We start from the raw sequence: 25,274 nt of genomic DNA, 5'->3' as shown, positions 1-25,274 counted from the left end.
AACAAAAAAGTAAAATAAAAAGAATTCAATCCGTGCAAAAATGTGTAAAATTACCTGCTCGTGGAAAAGTGTCTTTGTGCAATTTTTTGTCCTCGTGCAAATTTGACAGCTAATTGTATTTGTCCTGGATAAGACGTTAAAAGGTATCCAAGTGGTTTGCGACTCGATAACCGAAAGGTTTTTTTCGTATACCAAATCCTAGGACCAAATTTTTTTAGCGATTTTTATTTCGTTCAATAAACTAATAATATTTAAGTTACTAATAATTTAAATTTATTCTGACACCCTTATTTTCATACAGACACTAATATTTTTATTATTTAAGATTATTCTATTACTCTTCGAACACGTATAAAATCTATTAAACTTTTGATTAGTTTTTATTCTTAAACCAAAAATTAAAAAAAAATGATGATGGCAAGTTTTGTTAATAAACACCAGTTTATAAGTGTACATCTTACAAGCCAAAAGTACAAAAATAATCGACTTAAAGTAGTTTATGGTTAATATATTTATACAATATAATGTAAAGAATAATAACATTTGTTACGATATCACTTTTCTGAAAAAATCCAAAGTCTTTAGTATCAATATGCTTTTAGCATATTTTTAAGTTAATTTAGAAATGAAGTAGATTACGAAGGGCTTAGAATTATTTTAAATTTATTTGTTTATTAGAGAAATCTGAGACTTAAACAAGATTTTATTATTGTAAAATAGGATTCGGGAGTTATAAATAAGTAACGGGCTAAGATTAGTACACAAAGTCTATTACAGGCTGTTGTTGAAAGCAAGTCGTCGCATGGATTGATGGTGGCGCAGTTTAAGATTTATTCAAAGTTGATTTTAAAAATAAAATAAAACTGTTCTACCATCAAACTATACCCAAATAATTTCAAAATAGCATAATAGAATGTTTACAACTATTTAAGTGCTTTTTTTATAAAATCTTTTTCAAATAAAACTACTTTTTTGTAGCTAAATTTGCTCTAATAACAATTCGAGAATCAAACATTTCTGTTTGACGTGCCGTAGTTTGCTGATTCCTGTATGTAAAAAATATTTTTGTATATTTTTATGCTGTGATAAATTAAAGCATAACAGACAATAAGAAAAGTTTCAACCAGTTTGTTAAAACAAATATTTTTATAATAAAATAGTTTAATCGAAACACATCAGCTAAAACTATTTATATTATGTGGTTTATTGAACAAAAACGAAAAATTGCTCAACATTTTTTGGTTCAAGGACCTGGATATGCAAAAAACCTCTCGGTCATCGAGTTGCAAACCCAACTTAATCAAAATTATAATGAGCTACAAATTAAAAAAAATAAAAAATCTTTACAGTCAAAATTTAAACTCTTAAACGAAAAACTCTATCTAAAATGAGACTATTAAACTTTATAACATTAAATATTAAAAAAAAAATTAATCAAAAAAATAATAATTATATACACACATGTATCTAACATTATATACACATAAAATATATATTGAGCTCTACGTCTAAAGGTATAGCTTCTATCTGAAGTGTTATTAATTTTAAAATTTATCAATAATTTTAGCGCATAATTTAACCTTTTAAATGATTTAAAAGAGAAAAAATAAAAGTTACTTAATAAATACATTTGAATTTAAAAAAAAATATGTTTAAGAATTTAGACTCTACTATCAACTTATTACAGCCTATTTAAAATAGGCAAAAATAAATTAAAGCTATAACATAAAAAAAAACAATAAATACATAAAATAAAGCTGCAATATTAAAAAAAAATTGCTTAAACTAGATAAAAAGTATAAAATAAATATATACTTTTAATCAAAACTACTAGTTTTTACAATTTTGAATAAATGTCTAAATATAGAAGTTTAATTATACCTAAAGAATCATGGAAATAACCGCAAAAATACACTTTAAATAACAAATAAGTTTTTCTTAAAAAAAAACATATACATTGATAATAAAATAAATAAGATAAAAAACACTAATAACCCTAAAATATGTCAACCTATTACTAGTTTTAAATTTCATTATGATTTCAGCTCATGTTTTAAATATTAATCTTTCTTTGTTTTCTGGCAAAAATATATTTAGAGACTTATAATTTTATTTACACAGATAAAATGTAGACTATGAAATTGTTTACTAATACACTAACAAACTACAAACAGAAAAAAAAAGTATATATATATATATATACATTACAACTTTCTACAATCTAGACTGAACCAATGCTATTGAGCCCAGTTAATATACTCAAAAAAATATAAATACCTACTCAGATGAAAAATTAATACTAATCTAATGTTAGTAAATGATTAAATAAATAAAAATTTTCTGTTCATCTTATGTAAACTCTATTGAATTAGTTGACTATTTGATAAATTTTCCTTTAGTTCAACCTGGAACCTTCCAAGATGGCTTTTGTTATTTAACTTAATAGGTAGGTTTGTCCAAAGTTTACTACCTTGATAAGCTAGTAGTCTATAGTAGTAAATCTGTTCGAGTATACAATTGTTAAAACAGATAACAATGGTTTACTTGACAACTAATTTTTTTTTATCAAGTACATGATTTAAAAACAATTAATAGAATTACTCAAGTACCTACTCAATTAGTTCAAACGTTTTCTAAAATAACCATATAAGCTTAACTTAATTGCAAAGTTATTATAAACAACGTAAAAGACTGATATAAAGTCTAAGTTATTAAAGTTAAATATCCTAGTTTAAGTTTTATTTGATATACAGTATTAATTTTCATTGTACATAAATAAAAAATTCGTTGGTTAGTTATAATCTTTGTAACCAAAGTGTAATTAGACCAAAAGTACATGTTGATGTTTTATTCTCATGCTCGCTATACTCATTGCAATAAAAGGGATTTCATTTGAAAGGTTATCGTACTTCTTTAAAAAATTTTTTGGCAAGCTGGTTAAATTAGACTTGTCGTGATCTAATTGCTCTACCTTGAAGTTATTCTTTCAAGACTTTTTTTTTACAAACTAAGTTTCGGTCAAAGACCTCGTCAGTGCTTAAATAAATCTTATTCAAATAGAATTATTCTTCTTGAATAAGACTTATTTAAGCACTGACGAGGTTATTTGCCGAAACTTAGTTTGTTAAATAAAGTCCTGAAAGAATAAATTCATTATTTATCCTCTAGTAGTTGAAATCTCTTTATTTGATTTCTAAAAATCAAAACATATGATATTAAAACGTATATAACTAAAAGTAGCATTTTGATTTTTATACCTTGAAATAACTGTATATGCTTCAAAAACAGTTTTAAGTAAAAACTTCTACAACTAATAAAATTTACGCCTACAGATATTTTAAGTGTTTAAAAAAAATTTCGATTTCAATATGGCACAGTTCTTATTATTTAAAACTAATGAAATTTTATATTTTAATACATTTAAAAACAAAAATTGTATAAAAAACCATTGAAAAAAACTGCCTCAAATCTAAAAACAAAAGAACTTTTAAAGAGGTCATTCGTCTATATAAACATTTTAATTCTGCTTAATCAATAGAACTAGAAGATTTCAATAGCTGTTTTATAAGAAGAAATAAAGGGTTCTTTAACCAATTTTAAGCTTATCACAATATTTCTGATTCTTTTATAAAAAAGGCAAACTACCATCAGTAGTAGTAAAATTTTTTCAAACTAAACTAGTTAAAATTTATAAACATGTTAAAGACAATTTAATGTATTAAGCGGGTCATATAACCTTTTGTATGAGAAAACATTGGTTGTTTATTCCAAATTAATTATATATCAGTGTTTAACAAAGCTGTTTAAACATAAACTTCGTAGCATAATATTAATTTTTTTGTTTGCTATTTAAGCATTATTTAAACAAATATTATACAGGGTTGACAATGGTTTTTGAGAAATTTATTCCAGGTTTTTAAAAGACACTTTTTTAGATCTGTTTTTAGTTTAAAATTAAGTATAATGTAAAATAAAATTAAATATTATAACAACATTGAAAAGATACTCTAAAACTACTATTAATGTGTTTTTTAATAAAAACAAATTTTGATGATGACATTTTTTTTTATTTATATGATACCTAAGTTAGAAAACTGTATCTATATAATAGATTTTTCGTGTCAAATCAGAACTTTACTACTTAACATGTAAAAATTGTTTAAAATTTAAAGTTTTTAAGGGATTTTTGATCAAAATTCCAGGTTTTTTGCCTAAATTGTCAAATTCTAGACTTTTCCAGAATATCAGGTGGCTTTGTGGCAACCCTAATTATGTCTTATAGTTAAAGGGATTGGTTAGAAGTTTGTACCAAAACTTAAGTTTAAAGATATGTTTCAATTAGTAATTTTTTTCCCATACTTCATCAGCATAATTCTTAGTTAATTAAATAAGGTAATTTTCAAATTTAAGCTATCAAAATGAAGTAATGATAGGATTGACTTTTCTTACACAAGCTTCTGTTGAATTTATAAATATTTTTTAAACCAAGGATAAAAAAGAACTATTTTGAAAAAAAAAATTTAATTAACCAGCTTCAATCTATACAATCAGAACACAGTCGTTTTAATCAATGTGTTTAAATTATTATAGATGTTTTACTACACTAACGTATTAATAATTACATAATATATATGTAGAAATCAACAAAATTAACAATGCTTATTCTACGTTTTTCACTATATATGTTTTATAGTTCTGGTTTCTTCTATTTTTAGCTAATAAAGTGAACTAATTAATAATACGTATATTATACGTTTATATTATATACGTATTATTTATATGTTAATATATATATTTATCTAATTATATAAAAACTATAATTTAAACAGCTGTTTCACACATTGAAATGTAAAATTTCATGTGATCGTCAGTAAGTTACAGTTTATTATAATAGTGAACAGAAATTTCGATTTTAAAATTTTTATAATAATTGTGACGTAGTAATGGTGTTTATTGTACGATTAGCTGAATTTGAAATAATACGCTGTGATGTTATTTTATGCTTTTTAGGAAAGTTTATAAAGGTTATTTTGGAAAAATGTTCTGAGCTATTAGAAATTTTTTTTTAGACTGTTGGGAAAAATGTTATAAAATACTCGTGTTTGTCGATTTTTTAATATTTAGTTGGTTTTAATTTTGTTAAAAAAGTATTTTTGATAATGGATGCATATGTTTTGTCTTTCGCTTTTCTTGTTTAGTGTTACGTTCTTATCTAATTTTTCGATTTCTATTTTTTCTAAGTTACAAAGTTTGCAGCCGAATTTAGTATTAAATTTTAATTTTGTCCTGTTTAATATTTCCCATTTAATTTTTTAGTCTGTATTGTTATCTTTTAAGTTCCATATGTAATTCGCTAGCTTACTGAGGAGTACATCAAGTTTTATATTTCATGTACGAAACAGCTGTCTAATCTATTGTTTTTGTATAAGTAAATAAATATATATATCTATATCAGTATAATGTTTAATTTAAAACGTTCTTTAATTAACATGAACTATATTATGTAGCTGGAATTTAAACTAAATATTATCAAGTTACTCAGGTTTAATACTGCATCATATTCTTTTTGACCAATTATTTACAAATAATAGTAAAAGTTCAATATATTAACAATATTCCAAACGTTATTTATAGTTTTGGTCTAAAAAAAAATTTATATTTAAAATCCTAAAAAATATTTGTTACCTTTTACCTTAGAAGTATAGCTCTTTTGCAACCTCCGGCTATGCAAAGGTCTTAATTTAAATAAATTTAATACAATTTTTCGTTAAAGTATATTTAATGGTTAAAAAATATTTAAAATTTGATAAGTTTTGATTTTTTTAAAAGTGATTTATCATACAATTTTTTAAAACTGAAAAACTTGAACTCATTGCTTTTATAAATTAGAAATGACTTAAATTAAACAAGTATAAGTAAATGCAGCATAATCAAATAAAAGCTTTAGAAATAAACTAATAAATTAACTACATATGATTAAAAGTTAACAAATGGATAAAAAAATCAAAAAACACAAACATTAACGGTACCCACTGTTAACATATTCAATTAAAATTTACACACCATCACCAGTAAACAAGCATAAAATAGTAAAAACTAGATAAATCAAAGAGTGATAAAAACTTTAATTAACTAGTTAAAACATATAAAAATGCTAAAATTTTAGACTAAATAAAAAATGTGCTTTATTAATACTAATTTTAAGCTACATTGTTATCATTTATGCAACAGAATTTACAAGCATTTTTTTGTACTTATCTAAATCAAAATTGTCAAAAAACACAAGTGGACCATTAAATCCTTCATGTTTCGAACGAGTATGGTTTAAAATAAGGTGTCCTCTTGACTTAACACCCCCTGTTTCCACAAAACCATCAAATTCTACAGGATTCCAGGCAATGGTAGTATCAAGGACAGTAGACATAGTGTACGCATCACATATTGAAAAACCAAAAGCGTTTCCATATCTATCTTTATAAAACTTGATAAGTGTTTGTAGTGCCATGTGGGCAAATCCTTGCTTTTCAGTTGCAATATTTCCTAACCAATCATTTTCAATCCACTGCATTGGCACAGAGAACTTGTTGCAGAAGCCATAATCTGTAATAAAAGTTAAGCACTTTGGTGAAAAGCTCATTAAAGTAATTTGGGCAGATTCAGGATCAACGTAGAAATTGAACTCGGCAGCAGGAGTCACATTGCCAGCTCCTTCGCGAGTTCCTCCCATTATGTATAGATTTTTAACTCTAGAAGGAAGATCTGGGTCAAGTTTTAAAGCAACAGCCAAGTTTGTCAATGGCCCAGTCGCAACAATAGTTAGTTCATTCTCATACTTTTTTGCCAAGTCTACTATTGCACATGCTGCTGGTTTCTCCTGGACGTGCTTCAGAAGTTCTGGATCAGATCTGGGTTCATACTCTGGATGACCACCCATTCCATCTGAACCGTGGATAGAACCAGTACCACCATGAGAGGAAAGTGGAAGCAACGGTTCACTACAACCTCTATAAACAGGAACATCATCGAGCATGTTATAAAGTTTTAGCAGCCTTAAGTTGTTCATGACAACATTTGGTAAAGCAGTGTTTCCATCAACACAAGTTATTGCAACCGTTTTTACATTTTTCTTTGCTGATTCTGAGAGAAGCATCATAAGGGCAATTGCATCATCAGCTCCAGTGTCACAATCAAACAAAACAAATTTGTTTGCACCCATTGCAGAGATGCGTTTTGCAATTGTCTTTGCGACATTTGATGTCATAATTTTGCTTAACTATGGTCTTATTTCTAAACAAGTTTTAAATACTGCTGTGTAAAATTAGTATAATTGTTTCGAATATATATTATGGTATGTGTGCACCATTTAGTTTTTATGATTTTATTCAGTATTAAGTTAAAATAATTAGAGTAACTTATAAGTAATATTTGTATGTAGAACATTTACTATTCGATGCTTTGTTTTTACTTAATAAACTTTCATGATAACAAAAACTAAATTTTTAATTTGTAACCGTTATTGTAGCATTTATCTTACTTAATTCATAATATTTTATTTATTTACTGAATTAGTGTGATGTACAAACCTATTCAATATTAAATTTTTTATTTAAAAAACATAATTAATATACTTAAATTAAAAAAAAGTTCAACAATCTAAATGCAATCAAAGTATTTTAATTACTATAAAAATAGTTCATGCATAAAACTAGATCTAATTCAGTTTTCTCCTGTCAAAGTTTTATTTTTGCAGTTAAGTATTATTTATAGTGTAGACTACTGAAAACTTATTATGTGTAATATAGTATTTTTTATGGTTAAAAAACCAATAGTCTCACTCATCTCTCTACTGCAATAAACTTTTGTCTATACCTTTTTTAAGGCTTTAAACGAACACAAACTGAATTTTCTAAGAATTTTTTAAGTAGTTGCCATTAAATTGTTATTAAGACCTTGCAAGAATATTTATGTTATATCATTGCTTTGTTGCAATTTTAAGTAGATATTAAGGCTTATATATTTTTAAATTCTTAAATATAACTTACCTTGAAGGTTTAAAAAAGTATTAATGATAAAAAACTTTTAATTGATTAGTATACTATAAACATAATGTATTGGTAACAATTATTTTTATCAAACATCATTACATACTAAAAATGGGCTTTATAATACACTTCCATGAAAAGAAAGAAAGAAAAATGTGAACGTTCACATCTATGGTCAATGGATTGGTGTGGAGAAGACCTTTCGGTCATCAAGCCTCACAACATATATTTGTAAATAACTTTGAATAGTTTTATTTAGAACTTTAATAAAATTTAACTTTGTAGGTTTAGGGAGTACTTGGGTGATGTTTGCTGGACTTATGAGTCATTATGATTTGGAAGTGTTTTTGCTTCATTAAGAAGAATCTGAAAAAAAAAATTAAAAAAAACAACTGCTGCGCAAAAAACTAATTTCAACCCCAAAAATCACACAGTTTTCGATCTTTTGACTTAAATAGTAATTATATTACTTATACATGTCCTAGACTTATAATTTATATCTTAAATGAAAGCTTGTAATTATAGGCATAAATTAAAAACATTTCAACTGCTTTTATTGTATTATGACGTCATTATTACACCAAATATGTAAATTTTGTCAGGAAATTGTACATTACTTTCTAATATTAAAAACAAATTCTTCTGCTGTTTTACTTTTTGTATTTTGATTTAGAATATAAAATTTGTCAAGTCAGCTAGGCAGAAAAATATTACTGATGTAATGTCATTTCAATTGCATGTTTATATATATATATATATATATATATAATACATTTTAAATCACTTTCTTATCTAATATAATTCTATTTTAGAAATTATGATTTTTGAGAGCATTTTATATAAGTAAAGACAATAACAACAGGGTTGCCACTTGTTTTTTCAAAAATTTTTCCAGGTTTTTCAAATTTGTTCCAGGTTTTTAAAAATACACATATTTGGATCTATTTTTAGTTTAAAGTTAAATTTAAGGTAAGAAACTGTGTTAAATGGTATAAAAAGATTGAAAAGGTACTGTAAAGCTACTTAAATCGTGTTTTTTAATAAAAAAATTTTGGTGATGACAAATTTATTTATCATTTATCTATCAAAATTCTAGGTTTTTCAAGGTTTTTTTAAAAATTTGTTAAATTCCAGGATTCCAGGTAAAGTGGCAACCCTGTAACAATTAAAAAATGAGTTTAAAGTTAAAAAACATTTGATAAAAAGCTTAAAAACTAGAGAATTAACGAGTTTAAACAAACTAACAAATTAAGTTTTAATTTATTTAGATGTACAAGACTTTATAAACTTTTACTAGTAGTAATTTGAAAACAATAACATACTTAAAGCTAATAAAAAATTAATACAGATAAACATTATTGTTTAGTTAAATAAAAATTCTTAAACTAATGAATAAAATTACACTAATTTTAGAAAATTTACATGCACTTTCTATGATAATTAAGTCTAGATCTTTTACTCTTAGACAGGTGCTCTCAATAATCATAATTTTTAGCAACGGAAAGTGATTTAAAATGTATTTTATATATATATATATATATGAATATACTATATAGACATGCAATTGAAATAACATTACATCAGTAATATCTTTCTGCCTAGCTGACTTGACACATTTTATATCCTAAATCAAAGAACTAAAAGTAAAACGGCAGAAGAATTTGCTTTTTATATTAGAAAAAAAAGTACAATTTTACAGACAAAATTTGCATATTTAGTGGAATAATGACGTCATAATACAACAAAAGCAGTTGAAATGTCTTTGATTTATGTCTATAATTACAAGCTTTCATTTAAGATATAAATTAACGAATAATTAGTCTAGGACATGTATAAGTAATTTTATTACAGTTTAGTTAAAAGATCAAAAATGTATGTGATTTTTGGGGTTGAAATTAGTTTTAATAAAATACTATAGTTTAACTGTTGTTTTCGTTAATTTTTAGTTGTTTGATTAGTTGGATGGTAGATCGATTTTTGTATTGAATATTTGTAATGTACAATGTTCAATTCTTACATCATATTGTTTTTGTTTTTTTGTAAACTTTTGCATCTTTGTTTACCAAAGTGCTTTTTATTTCAAATTTGAACTGGCTGAAGATTAAAGACAATCTTTTTTGTCTTTATGAAACATATGTTCCAGTATTTTTAAAATTGTCATTTCAATAAGTTATTTAAAAGCCCTTCAAGTGGGCTAAGTAGAAGGTGTTCAAGTTTGAATATTAACCTTATTTTATATATACATATATGTAACTAAATAGTTATTTATAAGCAATAAATACTAAAAAAAGTCTTAGATATGTTTAGTTTTTTGTTTTGTGAATGTGCACCACTATGTTTTGATCTTACAAAATTTAACCCTGAGAATTTTCAAAGCTAGGACACAAAATTGTAATGTTTCTGTGGGTAGCTTGGAAAATATGCAAATCATTAGCATACAGGCAGAAAGCTATATTTGCTGAATCAGAAAAAAATATTTTTGTATGTTACATTAAATTTTAATGATAAAAACTTATTTTTTTTTTATATGTGTTGGTAAGAATAAGGGTGAAAATAAAAAAGCTTTAAAAAATTTTGCGGACTCAGTAAATGTACAAATTAACTTGCTACTTTATTTAAACATATTTAAGCTACCCTTAGCTGTTGCCAATTGCTCACTAAAGTATTATAATCTGGTTTGTTTTATTTTCACGCTCTAGTGACTAAAGCAATTTTTTCACAAGTATGGCCATGACAAGCACCCCATGCCTGCAGGCCACATATTTTAACAATTTTGTTAATTATTAAGTGGTAAGTTTAGATAGGAAATGATAAAACTTAAATGCTTGACCTCAAAAGATTTGTAGTTACAGATAGAAGAGTAAAACTTTTTTTTTGATAAAACCAGAAAAATATTGTTAAAAGGATGACTCTAATTTGCATATTTGCTAAGTCAGCCGATTGTATTAATTTTTTTTTTGATTTTAGAAAATTTATATTATACCCTTAAGCCTTAACCTTCACCCATATAACCAAAAGTTTTGTATTTGTTGATTTCTTTTTGAATGTAATTAAAATTTAAAAATAGAATTTAGAAAAGTCTTATGGACTTTGAAAGGGTAGTTTTTAAATATGAAAATGTTTAAATCTTAAATAAGTCTTTTGTTCTTTATATTCATGAAATTAAATTTTTAAAGAAATAAATTTCTGTAAGATGTATAAGATTAATTCTGCTTTAAGTTTTTTGGGTAATAAAGTGATTTATAGTTTAATGTTTAGTCCATGGTAAAAATAGTATAAACTTTATTATTTATCTTTGACAACATTTTAAAAGTTTGTATACAGTATTCCTCTATATTTTATATTCATTATTTTAAATTTATGAAAACTAGTTTTGATAAAGTTTATATTAAGAAAAATGTATTTCTAACGTACTAATCCGAAAGCGTTTTAAAAAAATATACAATTTTTCTCTTAATGTTATGGTATAATAAAAAGCCATAAATTTTAAAAACACAATTTTGGACAACAAAGTTTACTTAAAATAATAAGCTATTTGAATAAGCTATGTAATGTTAGGTATTCACGTCATAACTTATAACAAGGTTTATAAATTAATAGACTCAAGAAGAAATAGCCTCTAGTACAGTATTAAAGTCATTTGCAATTAGTTAAGCATGGAAGGAAAATTATATTATTCAAAAAGTTTTCTAGGAGAATAGAAAAGTTTTCATTGCATTGTAAATAAGAATTTATTTAAACTGAAAGTTAAAATGATTTAAAAAAAGAGAACTGTTGTTCAACCTATCTATATACAATGCTTGTTTAGAAGATAATCGTGAAAAACTAAAGCTTTACCGTTTTTGAGTATAAAGAATAATAAGTAAAGTGAAGAATTACATCCTTTTCTTGTGTCAACAAAGTTTAAATTACAATGAAGCAGTCAAACTCGCATTGGTTAAAAAAAACTTACTTAAAAACGTATGATTTGAATTAGATTACTTTTATTAGTAAGTATATAAAAAAAAAGATTTTTCGGTAATAGACTTAATTTTAAGTGAAAAATTCTTTTAGGTTTTTCATAAAAAGTTTATTCAAAAAAGCTCTTTGTTATATTATGTATAAAAAGGGAATTACCCTAGTTCAGCATGTACGAAGTAAGATACATAACTTTGTAATAATACAATTACTATTACAAGTGGTTAACAAGTTTTCTTTGTTTGTCTACATACCACTGGGTCTATATCTTGCATGTTCAACTCAGAGAGTTTTTAAAGCTGTGGTTCAGACCTTTAAGTTAGTTATAGGCCAACTTTTAATTTTTTTTCCCTCTGTTATTTCAGAATAAGTTTAATTATATGTTGTAATTATAAAGGTTATACTTTATCACAAGGTAAAAAAAAAATTACAAAATTAAACTTAAAAAACAAAGATTAATGTTATTTTTATAGACAAATGTTTTAATACTTTTGTTGTTGTTGTTGGTATAAATTTTAAGTTACTTAAAACAGCATTAACAAGTAAAAATTGTGTATACAGGGTTCGTGCGCGTCAGGCTAAGTCAGGCTAAATCAGGCTAAATCAGTTTTTTTGAAAAAAGTTGAAAAACGTCAGGCTAAATCAGTTTTTATGTTTAAAAATTTGAGAATCTCAGTTTTTGTCAGTTCAAATGCATGAAATTTTTTTAATTAAGATCAAATTGAGATGTGAATCTATTTCTAAATAAAGATTTAGTTATTAAAGACGAAATCAGTCAGTATTTGTAAAAATAAGTGCTTTAAACCTTTTGTTGAATCTCTAAAATAATTTTAAGAATTTTCATTATTTTGTATTTATTAGATTATATACGTCATAATTGTAAAAATTCATAAAAAAGTACAGTTTAAACATTACAGTTTAGTTCAACAACTTAACTGTTTGTCTGAATTTGTTTACATGAGCTTTGTTTTTCAGAACAACCCATATACAGGGTTTTGACACGAACCCTGTATATGGGTGATAAGTGGTGGATGTAACTAAGCCCCAAAATTTAATAAAGGTATGAATTCATTGAAGCAGAAATTATAATGACCAGCTAAAAATATTCAAGTTGCTGGGTAAGCGATTGATAGATGTTGAAAAATAATTCATTCAAATTTTTATTTTCTTTAAAAGTAGTTTCGTGAATACTTTTATTGCGTTAATTTGCTAATTAAGACCCCCCGATACCCAAAGTGCCTACTGAAAGTGATTTTTTCTACTTTGAAAAAATGTCAGGCTAAATAGGTCTCTGTCAGGCTAAATGAAAAGGAATTTCGCGCACGAACCCTGTGTATAGCTTTACAACCAAAACGTCTTTCTCCACACTGTAGTTGTAAGCATTCACATTTTTCTTTCACATTCTTTTAATTTGTTGCTTTTTTTATTATTATTACATTTTGTCTATAAAAGATACTTTGAAGAGTGAATTACAATTTATTTTAATAGTTCATATCCATATCTGAGCACAGAATTGTAACAAAACCTAGAAACTGGGAAAAATATGAAAGTTTTTATTCAAATCATGGAAAAACCTTTATTAAAAAAAAAAAAATATTAAAAAGTCTAGTTATTAACAACTTTAATGTAAGTTATATTTTAAGTTACCTAAAATTTATATAGTACAACTTTTTGTTTAGGGTGGCCACAAAACCTGGGAAAACCTGGAATTTGAGAAATTTTGAAAAACCTAGACCAGTGTTGCCAAAAAATCTTGAATGCTGGAAAAACATGGAATTTGACAAGTTAGGCTTTAAAAGCCTGGAAAAACCCAGAACTTGAGAAATTTAAAAAAACCTGGAATTTTGAACAAAAATCACAAAAAAAACAATTTTTACATGTAAGTAGTAAAATTTTAATTTGACACAAAAAATCTACTACATAGATACAATTTTTTGTCATCATCAAAAACTTTTTTTATTAAAAAACACGTTTAAAGTAAGTTTACAGTATCTTTTCAATGTTGTTATACTACTTAGTTTTTAACCTTAAACATAGCTTTAAACTAGAAGTAGACCCAAAAATGTGTACTTATAAAAACCTGGAAGAAATTTCTCAAAAAAAAATTGCAATCCTGTCTGGAATCTTCTACAAAAATTGTGAAAAAAGCTGGAATTTTTCAAATTTTAGTTTTTTAACAATTTAGATATAGTAAAAGTCGTAAATTTCAAAAAAAAATACTACAAGTTTTTATACAGTAATTGAAAAATTATTATATTAATTAATGAAACAACTTATTTACTGGCTCTTCCATTTTTTGAATGTCATGTAAAGTCAGTCAACAAGAACCAATTTCTGACTGATGCATTTTAATAAAGTTTATTTTAGAAGTCAATAAATCATTTACTTTTTTTATTAAAGTTCATTGTGTTTTACAGAAAATAAGTAAAATTTTTGTAATGATAAAGTTTAAATTGCACTAAAAAACTGTTGTAGAATACTAGAGCAAAGTAAAAAAACTAGAAATACAACACAAATTGTAAGCTATATCAAATTTTAATTATTAATACTTAATAAGTTTTCTTTTAGTTATTGTTATCATTTTTATTTAGCTTTACATTATTTGTTGCAAATATTATTTAAATAAATAGATAGATAAATAGTTATCAAATTAAAACTAACAACATATTTTAATTTGATTGCATGGCTTTTTATCTTGTATATCATCATAAAGGCTTTTGAACAATCAAATGAGAAGAAATTTAAAGAAATTGATACAAAATAATTGTACAGCCTGTAATATGATAAAACAAAGACCAGGTAGTAGTAATAATATATAGTTTAAGTAGTTTAAACCTATCAAAAAACACCTTTTTTAACATAAGATAAATTTACTACTAAAAAAGGTTAAAAAAGATAAACTTTAAAAAACGTGGAAGAATTTCTGAAAAACCTGGAAGAAATTTTGAAAACCTAAAGAAAGGTTGGAGAAACCAGTGGCTACCCTGTTTACTTTAACTCAACAATTACTTCCTGAAAAGTTGAAGTTAAGTGCTTTAGAAATGAAATAAAATAGACTTTTAGTTAACTTTTAAATACTGGACAGAATTAACAATGAGAGCTTCTACCCAGATTGATATTGAAAATGTCTTTAATCTGACTATATCTCAAAAGAAGTTAATTATGTTTTTATTTTCTAAAGAAGTATTTTAGTGTATAGTTTGAGCTTACACTTAAAATTTTATATTATTTTTCTGCAAAAAAAGTTTTGAACTTACCCTCAGCTTTTTAAATGTTGTTTATATGTTTAAAAAATATCTGAGAAATGTGTGTGGTGTGCCTGATCTTACTTAAACATATGTGTTGTTGTTTAAAACTTGTATGCTGTACATAATTAGGTTTTTTTTGCTGGTTTGTAAATTGATGCAAACTAACAAATATTTGGACATAATTTGTTGTTGACTACAGGAGTTGTATTCTTGTTTGTTTTTTTATTTACACAAAATATGGTTTTAAATACATAAAAAACTTGCTTTAAAAGATTTTAGTATATACTTTGCTGAAACTTTTATGTGATAATTAGTCTTTTAAATTTTCATAAAGTATAAAGACTTGAGTTTTGAATTCTGTTGGTTTTTGCCTTATTTTATGGTTTCTATACTGTGCTGAGTATGTTGTTGGATTCAATTAGTTATTTAAGAACTATTTGTTTATATATATATATGTATCTTACTTGTGAATGAGTACAATTTAGATGTAATTTTGATAACAATTTTCATTTTTTTAACTATTTTCACAGGAAATGCTTAGCTTTATGCTTGATCTATTTCCAATAGTACTTCATTAAAAAATAAATAGCTACTTAAAAGCCTACCTGTTTTATGTTATTCAAGGTGCTGCAAGTATTCTAAAATTTTACTTCAATACTTATACCATGTGCTTTAAGTTTGTCTTGAGTGAGTTAGGGATAAGATATATATTTAAATAGGGTTGCCATAAAACCTAGAGTCTTTGGTTAACCTGAATTTTTAATTCTGGAAAACAAAATTTTGAGAAACCTAAAATTTATATTTTGTAAAAATATGGAAATTTTAACTAAAGTTAAAAAAAAAACCCAGAGTTTTGAATAATTTTACATTTAAAATAATGAACTTTAGGTTACAAAAAATGCATAAAATTAGATATTATTTAAAATTAATTTTTTATAAAAAACATAAAAGTAGCACAGTATTTTTAGTAATTTGAATATACTTTAAACTTAAATTTAATATTATACCTGAAAGAAAATTGTACTTAATTTAAAAAAATAAAAATAAAACCTTGAAAAAAATGTAATCCATAGTTGTAGGTTACTTAAATATTGTACTTTTGTGGTTAAAGTTTAGTGTACTACTATAAACCATAACAATTGTAATAGAATACCAGTTATACTACTGTTCCAGTTGGTTGAATACTGAATTATGTAGGACAAAGTTTGAGAATAGAAGAAAGTGAGTCTGATTAAATATTCAGCTATATGTATACTGATTTTGTCAATGACAATTGTTCTAGACCACGTTGCTGCTGCTGCTAACATGAATACATTTGTATTATCAGTTGTTTATTGTTAAGTTCTTTTTTAAAAAAGGTTAGTTCTCATAAGCAGTTTTTTGATTTTAACTCCAAGTAGTTAATTCTTAATTTAACCTACATTATTTATACATTCTTAAAGTATATATCTGTTAGAATTAATTTTTGTGTAAATGTTTTGACAATATCTAAAGTAAATTATGATGTTCTGTATTTTTGAGTTTTTGATATGCTCTTTGATATAAAATATAACCACCAAAAGTTATGGTTTATAGTGTGGTTGTACACTACACTATAACCATACAAGTTTAATTTTAAGTAACTTACATCCATGGGTTACACTAAATTTTAGACTTAAATTATACTAATCTTAAATAATACTTAGGGCTACTCTATATAAAACTAGGCATGACAATAAATGAACATATCATATAAAAGAACAGTTGCAAAAACTAACAAATATATTAAAAACACCATACTTTAGCAAATACTTTAAATGTCATAAAAACTAATACACAAGAATTAAATCTAACAAGAATATAATATTAAGTATGTATTATTAAATTAAGAATTAACTACTTTGAATTTAAATCAAAAAACTGCTTATAAGAAATCAAATTTTTTATAAAGAATTTTACAATAAACAACAAATAACACAAATGTCTACAAAACGATTTCAAATACAACTTGATGTACTGTTACAAAATTTCTAAAAAATCATTGACCATCCTTTTAACAAAATAAAAAAATATTAAGTCTATAAAAATGTCACTTAGTTAAACAACATCAATAACACTTCCTACAAAAAGTTTTCTTTTAATTTGTTAAGATTTTGTTCTTAATTTTTAAGGCCTTGTAAACAAGGTAGAGATTCTTCATTGAAACCTTGATATCATGGAATTTTTAAATTTAGGTAAACAAAACCTGGAATTCTGAACAATTTTTTTTACAAAATAACAAAGTTTAGTTTAGACTAGAAATACCTATTATATACAATAGTAACTTGAGTTATTTAGAGTAATATATTTTATAAAACATATTTAAAATAGCAATATAGTATCTCATCTGTAGTTTTACTCTGTAAAAAACTTTAAGTACCTTTAATTTTATCTCTCCTAAATAAAACAACAAAACTTGAACCTTTAAAAACCATAAGTCATCCTATGTACATTAACAATATTAAGTATAAGCTAAAAACTTGCTGTAAATGGATTAGATTAAACAAGATCCCTTAAATTGAAGAACAATAATTTTTAAATTAACAATAAATTATATGTATTTATTTGAATTTAAAAAAAGTTGTTTTAAAAACTATCAAGAAAAGTGTCAAAATAAATTCAGCAACATAAATCTTAAGAAAACAGGGCCCTTTAGCTAGTAAAGTTCAATAAGTTTATCCTTACAATAGTTTTCTAACATTGATTTTTTTTTGACTCATTTCGTAATCCTACAATTATGTTTTTTACTTATCTTTCTGAAAGACACAACAATGTTACAAAATAGATTCATCTCTTTTTAAAATCTCTAGAAAACTGTCTAAAAATTTGAATAATTTGGGCTAAAACAACCTAATTTAGTTTAAAAAAGTTCAAAACTAAATTAGTAGTATTAACCATATGTAAACTATTTATAAATAAGTATACAGATTGTTTTTCTCAGTTAAGGTAAGGTATTTTGTAACTTTTTGCAAGATAAAGGTTTAAATGGTTAATATTAGTGAACTTTTCTCCATTATCTATGTCTAGCTCAAGATAATGTATATGAATAATAAGTTTTGTTTTAGATGAGTAAGATATTTTTTTTCAGGATGTCAACCCTGACATTCTTTGTAGTCACAATTTTTTAAATTAGTCATTAAATTCCTTACTTTTTTTTTGAAAAATTTAGGCTTGTTTCATAATACTTTCAAAACTTAGGCTAATTTAGATGTTTTACTCTATTTCCAAGCAAGTCTTTTTGACCTAAAACATTTTTTCTTTAAGCTTAGCTTTTTAAAAATCCTTTTGTTATTAATTTGGTACTTCAAAGTATTTGAGGTTAAGGCCATAGGGGGAGTCCAACACTTTTTTTTTACAAAAATTTACTTTTTTATATGAAAGCTTAAACACAAACTACAAGCCAGTTTTTTAGAATTAAGAAATATCATTTAAGTTTTGAGATATTTTATTTTTTGTAAAAAGTTTGCAGCGTATGGACCCACTTTTCACATTTTTCATGGACCCACATTTCTAATTTTTCACATTTTTACGGGTCAATTTTCTCAGAAATTTTAAAATTCACTAAAAATCTATCTCCTCCTTCATTTCTCAAGTAATCTTCTTCAAATTTTCAGGAAATGTTCCTTATATTAAAAGAAAAAAATGTTACTTTTGAATTTTAATAATTAAAAAAAAATTATCACAAAAATTAAAAAAAAAGTGTTTTTTTTTAAATTCCCAAAGTAACGTTTTTTTTTTTTGTTATTGTATAAAGAATAGACTGTGAAAGTTTGAAGAAGATTGCTTGAAAAATGTAGGAGGAGATAGGTTTTAAATAAAATAGTCTTTTTTCACTGTTTTAGTTTTCCCTTCCCATAGGGAATCTATTATGCGGCCTGATTTTGACTGGTCATATCTCAAAAAATAATTCGATTTTTTTAAAACAATAAAAAGCATCTTGAAGCTTAGAAAAAATTCTATAAAATAAGATCAACTTGTAAAAAACATGGCTTACTCTCCCCCCCTCCCCCCATGGCCTTAATTAACTTTTTTTCAGTTTTTGGCTCATAACAGTTATTGTTTTCATTTTATTGAAAACTCAGACTAGCTTAATGTAATTTAGACTAGTTTTTTGGTCATTCAAGCTGGTTGTTTTGCTTTATAAAGTGGCAACCCTGAAACAATCAAATTGTAAAGGAAGTGTAATAGTTTTGAGTATAAATATGATTTTTCTTAAAAAGAAACATTTTTTAGGTCAAAAATTTCTTATAACTAATTTTATGTCTAATTGTTACAGTTGGGATTTTTTTTAAGTGCAAGAAACATTTTTGAGGTCAATTGTTTAGAAAATGAAGGAAAAGATATATAGTTAGTAAATACTTAAATAGTTAAATTTTTTAAAATAAAGCCATAAATAAAAAGTTGAGGTCTATTCGTTTGTATTGGAAACTTAAAAAAAACAATATTTCAAATTAGTATTAAAAGTTCATATTCTATACAAACTAACTTGATTTTAGAAGTTTTCATAGAAAAGCAAATGTAAATTTAAAAAAATAAAAACACCTTTATTCCCTGGCCCTTGAGATCAAAAGTGATGGTAAGTTGTTATAGCTTTAGTTTAGTTTTATTGGATAGCTTGATCTAGATTACTGCTTCTTTATCTAATAAGTATATTTTAAATGCGTGCTTTTACTTAGTTAAAAGCAAATATATGTAACCAAAATAAAAAAATTAATGTTTTTAAAGTTTCAGAAAAAAATTTATAAAAATGAAATGGATTTTAAACAAATGGAATTCTTATAAGTACAGATTTAAGCCTTGGATATTAATAAAACTACCCAATGTTAAACCAGATCAAAAATTATTAGATAAAGAAGGTAATGCAAATTTAAAACTATTAGACAAATTTATTGAAGTACTATCAAGTCATGAATCATATTATAAAACAAGTTTTAAGTTGAAATTAAAAAAAAGTAATATTTTAGAAGCTGGTTTAGGAGTTTTTATTGCTCATGGTCATGTGAAAAAGGGAGATATTGTAGCACTTTACCCAGGTACTGTATATATGCCTTTTGATTCAAAGTTTTTCCAGTCTTTGAAAAATTCATTTATGTTTCAATGTCATGATCATGTTTGCATAGATGGTAAAAATACAGGTATTTCAAAGTCCATTTACAAATCGTGTGGTCACAGAGACACATTAGGCCCATACAAGTTTTGTGATTTTTCTTGGCTAAACCCTAAAAGTCCAAAGTGCTTTAATTTGAATGTTGGTCAGTTTGTAAACAATCGTAATAAGGTTTTCGAACAAAATGTTGAATATCAAGAGCTTGATGTACCTAACAATATTTTACCTTTAAAACTGCGCTGTAATTTTCCTAATGTTAATTACAGCAATATAGGTAAAAGTTCTACAAGAACTGTTGTTCTAATAGCAACTAAGGAAATTTTAAAAGGAGAAGAGTTGTTTTCAAACTACTTTACTGTTCTTAGATGATCCTTTTTAACAAAGTTGTTTAAAAAAGAGCATGACTATTTTTTGATTTCAAAAATAGATATATTTACTCTAGAATAAATTCAAATTACACTAAAGGTATTTAAGGGCATAGGGGGGGGGGGGGGGGTAAACACCCTTTTTTGGTTTTTCATCTTATTTTATATAGTTTTTACTAAGCTATAAGATGCTTTTTACAGATTTTAAAAATTCAAAATATTTTTTGAGATATAGCCGGTCAAAGTCAGAGCCAACAATAGGTTCCTTATAGGAGGCGCAAACTAAAACTGCAAAAATAGACTATTTCACTAAAAATCTATCTTCTCCTACGTTTTTTGAGATAACTACCTCAAACTTTCAGGAAATGTTCCTTGATATATTAAGAAAATTCTGTCAGAAGGAATTTTGAAAAAAATAAAAAATAAAAATTATATATAAAAAATGAACAAAAAAAACAGTTTTTTTTTTGTTTTTTTATTATAAAATTTTTATTATTTTTTTTTTTAAATTCTGTTCCAACAGAATTTTTTAAATACTGCAAGAAACATTTCCTGAAAATTTGAGGTAGTTATCTCAAAAAACGTAGGAGGAGATAGATTTTTAAAGATTTCTAGTTATTTGCCGTTTTAGTTTGCGCCTCCCATAAGGATCCTATTGTTGCCTCTGACTTTGACCGGCTATATCTCTAAAAATTTTTTGAGTTTTTAAAATCTGTAAAAAGCATCTTGTAGCTTAGTAAAAACTATATAAAATAAGATCAAAAACCAAAAAAGGGTGTTTATCCCCCCCCCCCCTATGCCCTTAAATATCTTACTTCGTACTTCAAAATATTTAATACTTGTTGCAAGTTGTTTTTTTTTTCTAGTTTGGTTTAGTTAAATTAAATACTTAAAATTTGAATCAGTTTCCTAGCATAATTTTAATTTATTTATAAATTGAAGTTTTTAAAGCAAAGGAAATGTGAAAAAATGTTTTGGAGATTGATTCATTTAGTATTCTTAAATGTTTAAGATTTAATTAAGATACAAGTTCTATAAAGTGTTATATTTTGCATGTCAAGTGTTTTGTTTTAATTTTTTTTTAATCTGTTTTCTACAGCTGGGGTGGGCAAAGTACAACTTGCAGGCTGGATCCAAACTGACAGCTTAAATCTCTAACACAATGTTTTAAGTTTAAAGACAATCAAAAAATATCTTTTTAATTAAAAATATTTTAAAATATGCTCTTGATTTGATTTTAAGTACACATCAGTTCTTGTTAAAAAATCTCTTATGAAACGTTTACTTTTAGTTAGTTTTATAATTTTATGTATTAGTATTTTTAAATTAAAATGGCCGACAAAAATACTTTTTGATCAATCTTGTCAGCTATCTAGAAAAGTTGCCCACCCGTAAATATAAAGCGTACTTAAAAAGTGTAAAGTAATGTTGTTGTTTAAGTTATTAAGTTTAGTATTGTTTTATGCTCCTTTATAACATTTCTAATAAATATAATAATTAACTCTTATTGTTAATTTTTTTTCGTTAAGGTTAAATTAAAAAAAAACTTGTATTGAAAGTAATGTAGTAATTTAACATCTTTATTTTTTAGTTCAGTAATTTGTTTTAAGATTTAAAAAGTTTTCTAATGGAACTGCAAAGTTATTTTTTATAATACTTTTTTGAACTTTAAAAACCTCTTGCAGCATCATGTCTTTTGCTACGATATAATTTTTTTACTTTTAAATTATCTTAGATTAAAAGGTTTTGTACTGATACATTGTATAATGATTGGTAAGTTTTTCAAAGACCTAATAAAATTCTGCAAACATTTGTTGTCAAAAATTACTCTGTTTATTGTGTAAAATTTGTTTTGTTTATTTAAATATTACAATATGTTGTTTTATAAAAAAAGATAAATCATATAAAATAACTTTCTCTTTTATTTTGTTTGATGAGATAATTTTAAACTATTATGAAAATAAAATTTTTGTTGATGAAAATAGTTTTGAATTACAATAAACTATATTAACTTTCATTGTCTACAGTTTTAAAGTAAATTTTGTAATTACAATTTTATGTGATTCAGTTAGTCTTAAAATGTATAGTCTATCAAAAAATGTTGAACCTTTTTTTCACAATTTACTATTTAGAAAAATAAAACTTTATTATTCACAAAATGTTTGTCGGAATTCTTTTATTATAACTAAAGTCTGTTTACAAACTTTTAGGTTTATAAAATGACAACTAGTAAACAAGAAAGTTTAGATACTAATTTATCCAATAATAATTTTTCTTGGTTAAATAAATATGCAAAAGCATATCCAGTAAATGGAGACAGTGTAAAAGTGTTGAAAGAACCATCAGAATTCTATGAAGAGCTAGTTAAAGGAGCAAAAACTTCTGAAAAAAGAATTGTTATGTCTGCTTTGTATTTAGGAACAGATGAAAAAGAAGATAAGTTAGTAAAAACAATTGAAAATTCTTTAAAATCAAAAGATTTAGAAGTAAGTTTTCTATTTGATTTTTGCAGAGGTTCAAGGGGAAACATAAATACTAGAACTACTTTGTTACCTTTGCTAGAAAAGTATTCTAAAAATGTTAAAGTTTCACTTTTTCACTCCCCTCTTTTGCGTGGTGTTTTGAAAAAATGTTTAGGTGAAAGGTTTAATGAAGTAGTAGGATTGCAACATACTAAAATATACATTTTTGATGACACTGTAGTTTTAAGTGGAGCTAATATTAGTACTGAATATTTTAAGAAACGTCAAGACCGTTATGTTGTTTTTGAAAAGTGTCCAGGTTTAGCTGATTATTTTGAAAACCTTGTAGGAGCTATATCTAGTTTTTCTTATAGTTTAAATTCAAAGAACGAAGTACAATTCTCTTCGGAATGTCCTGAAAATCCAATTGATGGTAACTTTGAAAAGTTTGCTGAGTTTGCCAGAAGAAAAATTGAACAAGTTGATTTAAATAATCAAAATAACTATAAAGAGTCTTCTGATACATTAGTATATCCAACAGTTCAAATAGGTTGTTTTGGCATAAATAATGACCAAGTGTTAACTTCAGAGCTGCTGAAGCAGTTTCAGAGTGATTCAAAAGTCACTATCACAACTGCTTATTTTAATTTGACAGAGGAATATTCAAACTTTGTTGCAAATGCAAAATACAAAAGTGATATAATTATTGCCTCCCCAGAAGCTAATGGCTTTTTAGGTTCTAGTGGGCCTTCTGGTTATATACCTTCTACTTACATTAAAATTACACAACTTTTTAGAGATTTTCTCCTTCAAAAAAAGCGTTTAGAAGATATTAATATTTTAGAATACAAAAGACCTGAATGGACCTACCATGCAAAAGGAATCTGGTACCAGAAAAACAGTGAAAGCTTGCCTTCTTTGACTGTTTTAGGCTCATCAAACTTTGGGTATAGATCAATGTATCGTGATATAGAATCCCAGGTGACAATAGTAACATCTAATGCTAAGCTACAGAAAAGTTTTAATGAAGAAAGACTGGCTATTTTAAAACACTCACAAATAATTTCTGATAAAACGTTTAAACAGACTCGCTACAGAGTACCATTTTTTATCAATTACATTACTAATTTTCTGAAGCACTATTTATAAAAAACTAAAGAGTTTTAAAACTGAAAAGTACTAAATTATATTGATTACCACGTAGTGTTTCAATTAAAAAAAAATGTCTAAAAGAAAATATCTAAAAATTATAAATAACAATTACTTCAGTTTGATTAAATTAAATTTGAACATTAATCTTAAATTTTGTGGAGTTAATTTTGAGTATGCTGGTATGTACAAAACTGGGGTTCAAGAAATTTTAGATTCTAATAATTAAAATTCAAAATTTTTATTAAATTTTATATATTTTATAATTTTTTACCATCATAATCTTGTTAAGTTAGACTTTGTGGTACATTTATAATACTTAAAATTTAAAGTTAACTTTTGAGGTAAATGAGTTTAAATTATCATGTAACTGTTAAGTTGTTACATAAATTTAAGATATTTTATATTCTTTTAAACTCTTGTAAGTTAGTTATACCTTACAAAGTGCGTTTGTAACATAATTTTATAAAGAGGTATGTCATTTAGAGCTGAATAATTTATTAGTTATTTATTGAAAAAGAGGCTTTTGATGTTTAATAACTTGTTTAATATAAGAGTAATTAATATTAAAAGTTGTTTTTATTTTGTATCAAAAATGACAAATACTATCTGAGAAATAATTTCATTGATACACGAAAATTTAGAGGTTTTTTATTAAAATTCTTTCTAATATCTTTACATTTTATAATTAATATTTTCAAAATATAATTTTTTATTTAATATATTTATTTTTATATTAGAGAAGTTTTTACAAATTAAGTATTATCTCTCAGAAATTAAGTTAAATATGACAAAAAGTATAAAGCTAGTGTGTTTTATGTACTCTTTTGTATTTGAATTTTCAAAAATATGCAATTAATTTTAGAAAATATGTTTTAATTCAAAAATTGTTTTATTATTTTATACTTTTAGTGACACTTGTTTAA

General features: G+C 24.9%; 3 protein-coding genes across 3 annotated transcripts; 2 read left to right on the top strand and 1 right to left on the bottom strand.

Moving 5' to 3' along the window:
- Positions 1–5,824: 5,824 nt before the first annotated feature.
- On the bottom strand, positions 5,825–7,304 carry LOC145834328 (pyrimidine-specific ribonucleoside hydrolase RihA-like). The gene has a single exon (XM_082941730.1). It carries the CDS (start codon positions 7,259–7,261, stop codon positions 6,221–6,223), a length of 1,041 nt encoding a protein of 346 aa, XP_082797856.1. The 5' UTR covers positions 7,262–7,304; the 3' UTR covers positions 5,825–6,220.
- Positions 7,305–19,996: 12,692 nt separating this feature from the next.
- On the top strand, positions 19,997–20,839 carry LOC145834471 (SET domain-containing protein 9-like). Its single transcript, XM_082941907.1, has one exon. It carries the CDS (start codon positions 20,013–20,015, stop codon positions 20,739–20,741), a length of 729 nt encoding a protein of 242 aa, XP_082798033.1. The 5' UTR covers positions 19,997–20,012; the 3' UTR covers positions 20,742–20,839.
- Positions 20,840–22,956: 2,117 nt separating this feature from the next.
- On the top strand, positions 22,957–24,506 carry LOC145833485 (CDP-diacylglycerol--glycerol-3-phosphate 3-phosphatidyltransferase, mitochondrial-like). The gene has a single exon (XM_082940659.1). The coding sequence runs from the start codon at positions 22,957–22,959 to the stop codon at positions 24,346–24,348; it is 1,392 nt and encodes a 463-aa protein (XP_082796785.1). The 3' UTR covers positions 24,349–24,506.
- Positions 24,507–25,274: the final 768 nt, after the last annotated feature.

This window comes from Thalia democratica, chromosome 4, assembly GCF_965202585.1.
Source record: "Thalia democratica chromosome 4, ktThaDemo2.hap1.1, whole genome shotgun sequence".
Taxonomy (NCBI): domain Eukaryota; kingdom Metazoa; phylum Chordata; class Thaliacea; order Salpida; family Salpidae; genus Thalia; species Thalia democratica.
The sequence above is the reverse complement of the archived record's forward strand: the minus strand, read 5'-3'. Positions and strand labels throughout refer to the sequence as shown.

Coding starts and splice junctions, on each gene's coding strand:
- LOC145834328 (XM_082941730.1), bottom strand. CDS start 7,261: ATGACATCAAATGTCGCAAAGACAATTGCAAAACGCATCTCTGCAATG.
- LOC145834471 (XM_082941907.1), top strand. CDS start 20,013: ATGAAATGGATTTTAAACAAATGGAATTCTTATAAGTACAGATTTAAG.
- LOC145833485 (XM_082940659.1), top strand. CDS start 22,957: ATGACAACTAGTAAACAAGAAAGTTTAGATACTAATTTATCCAATAAT.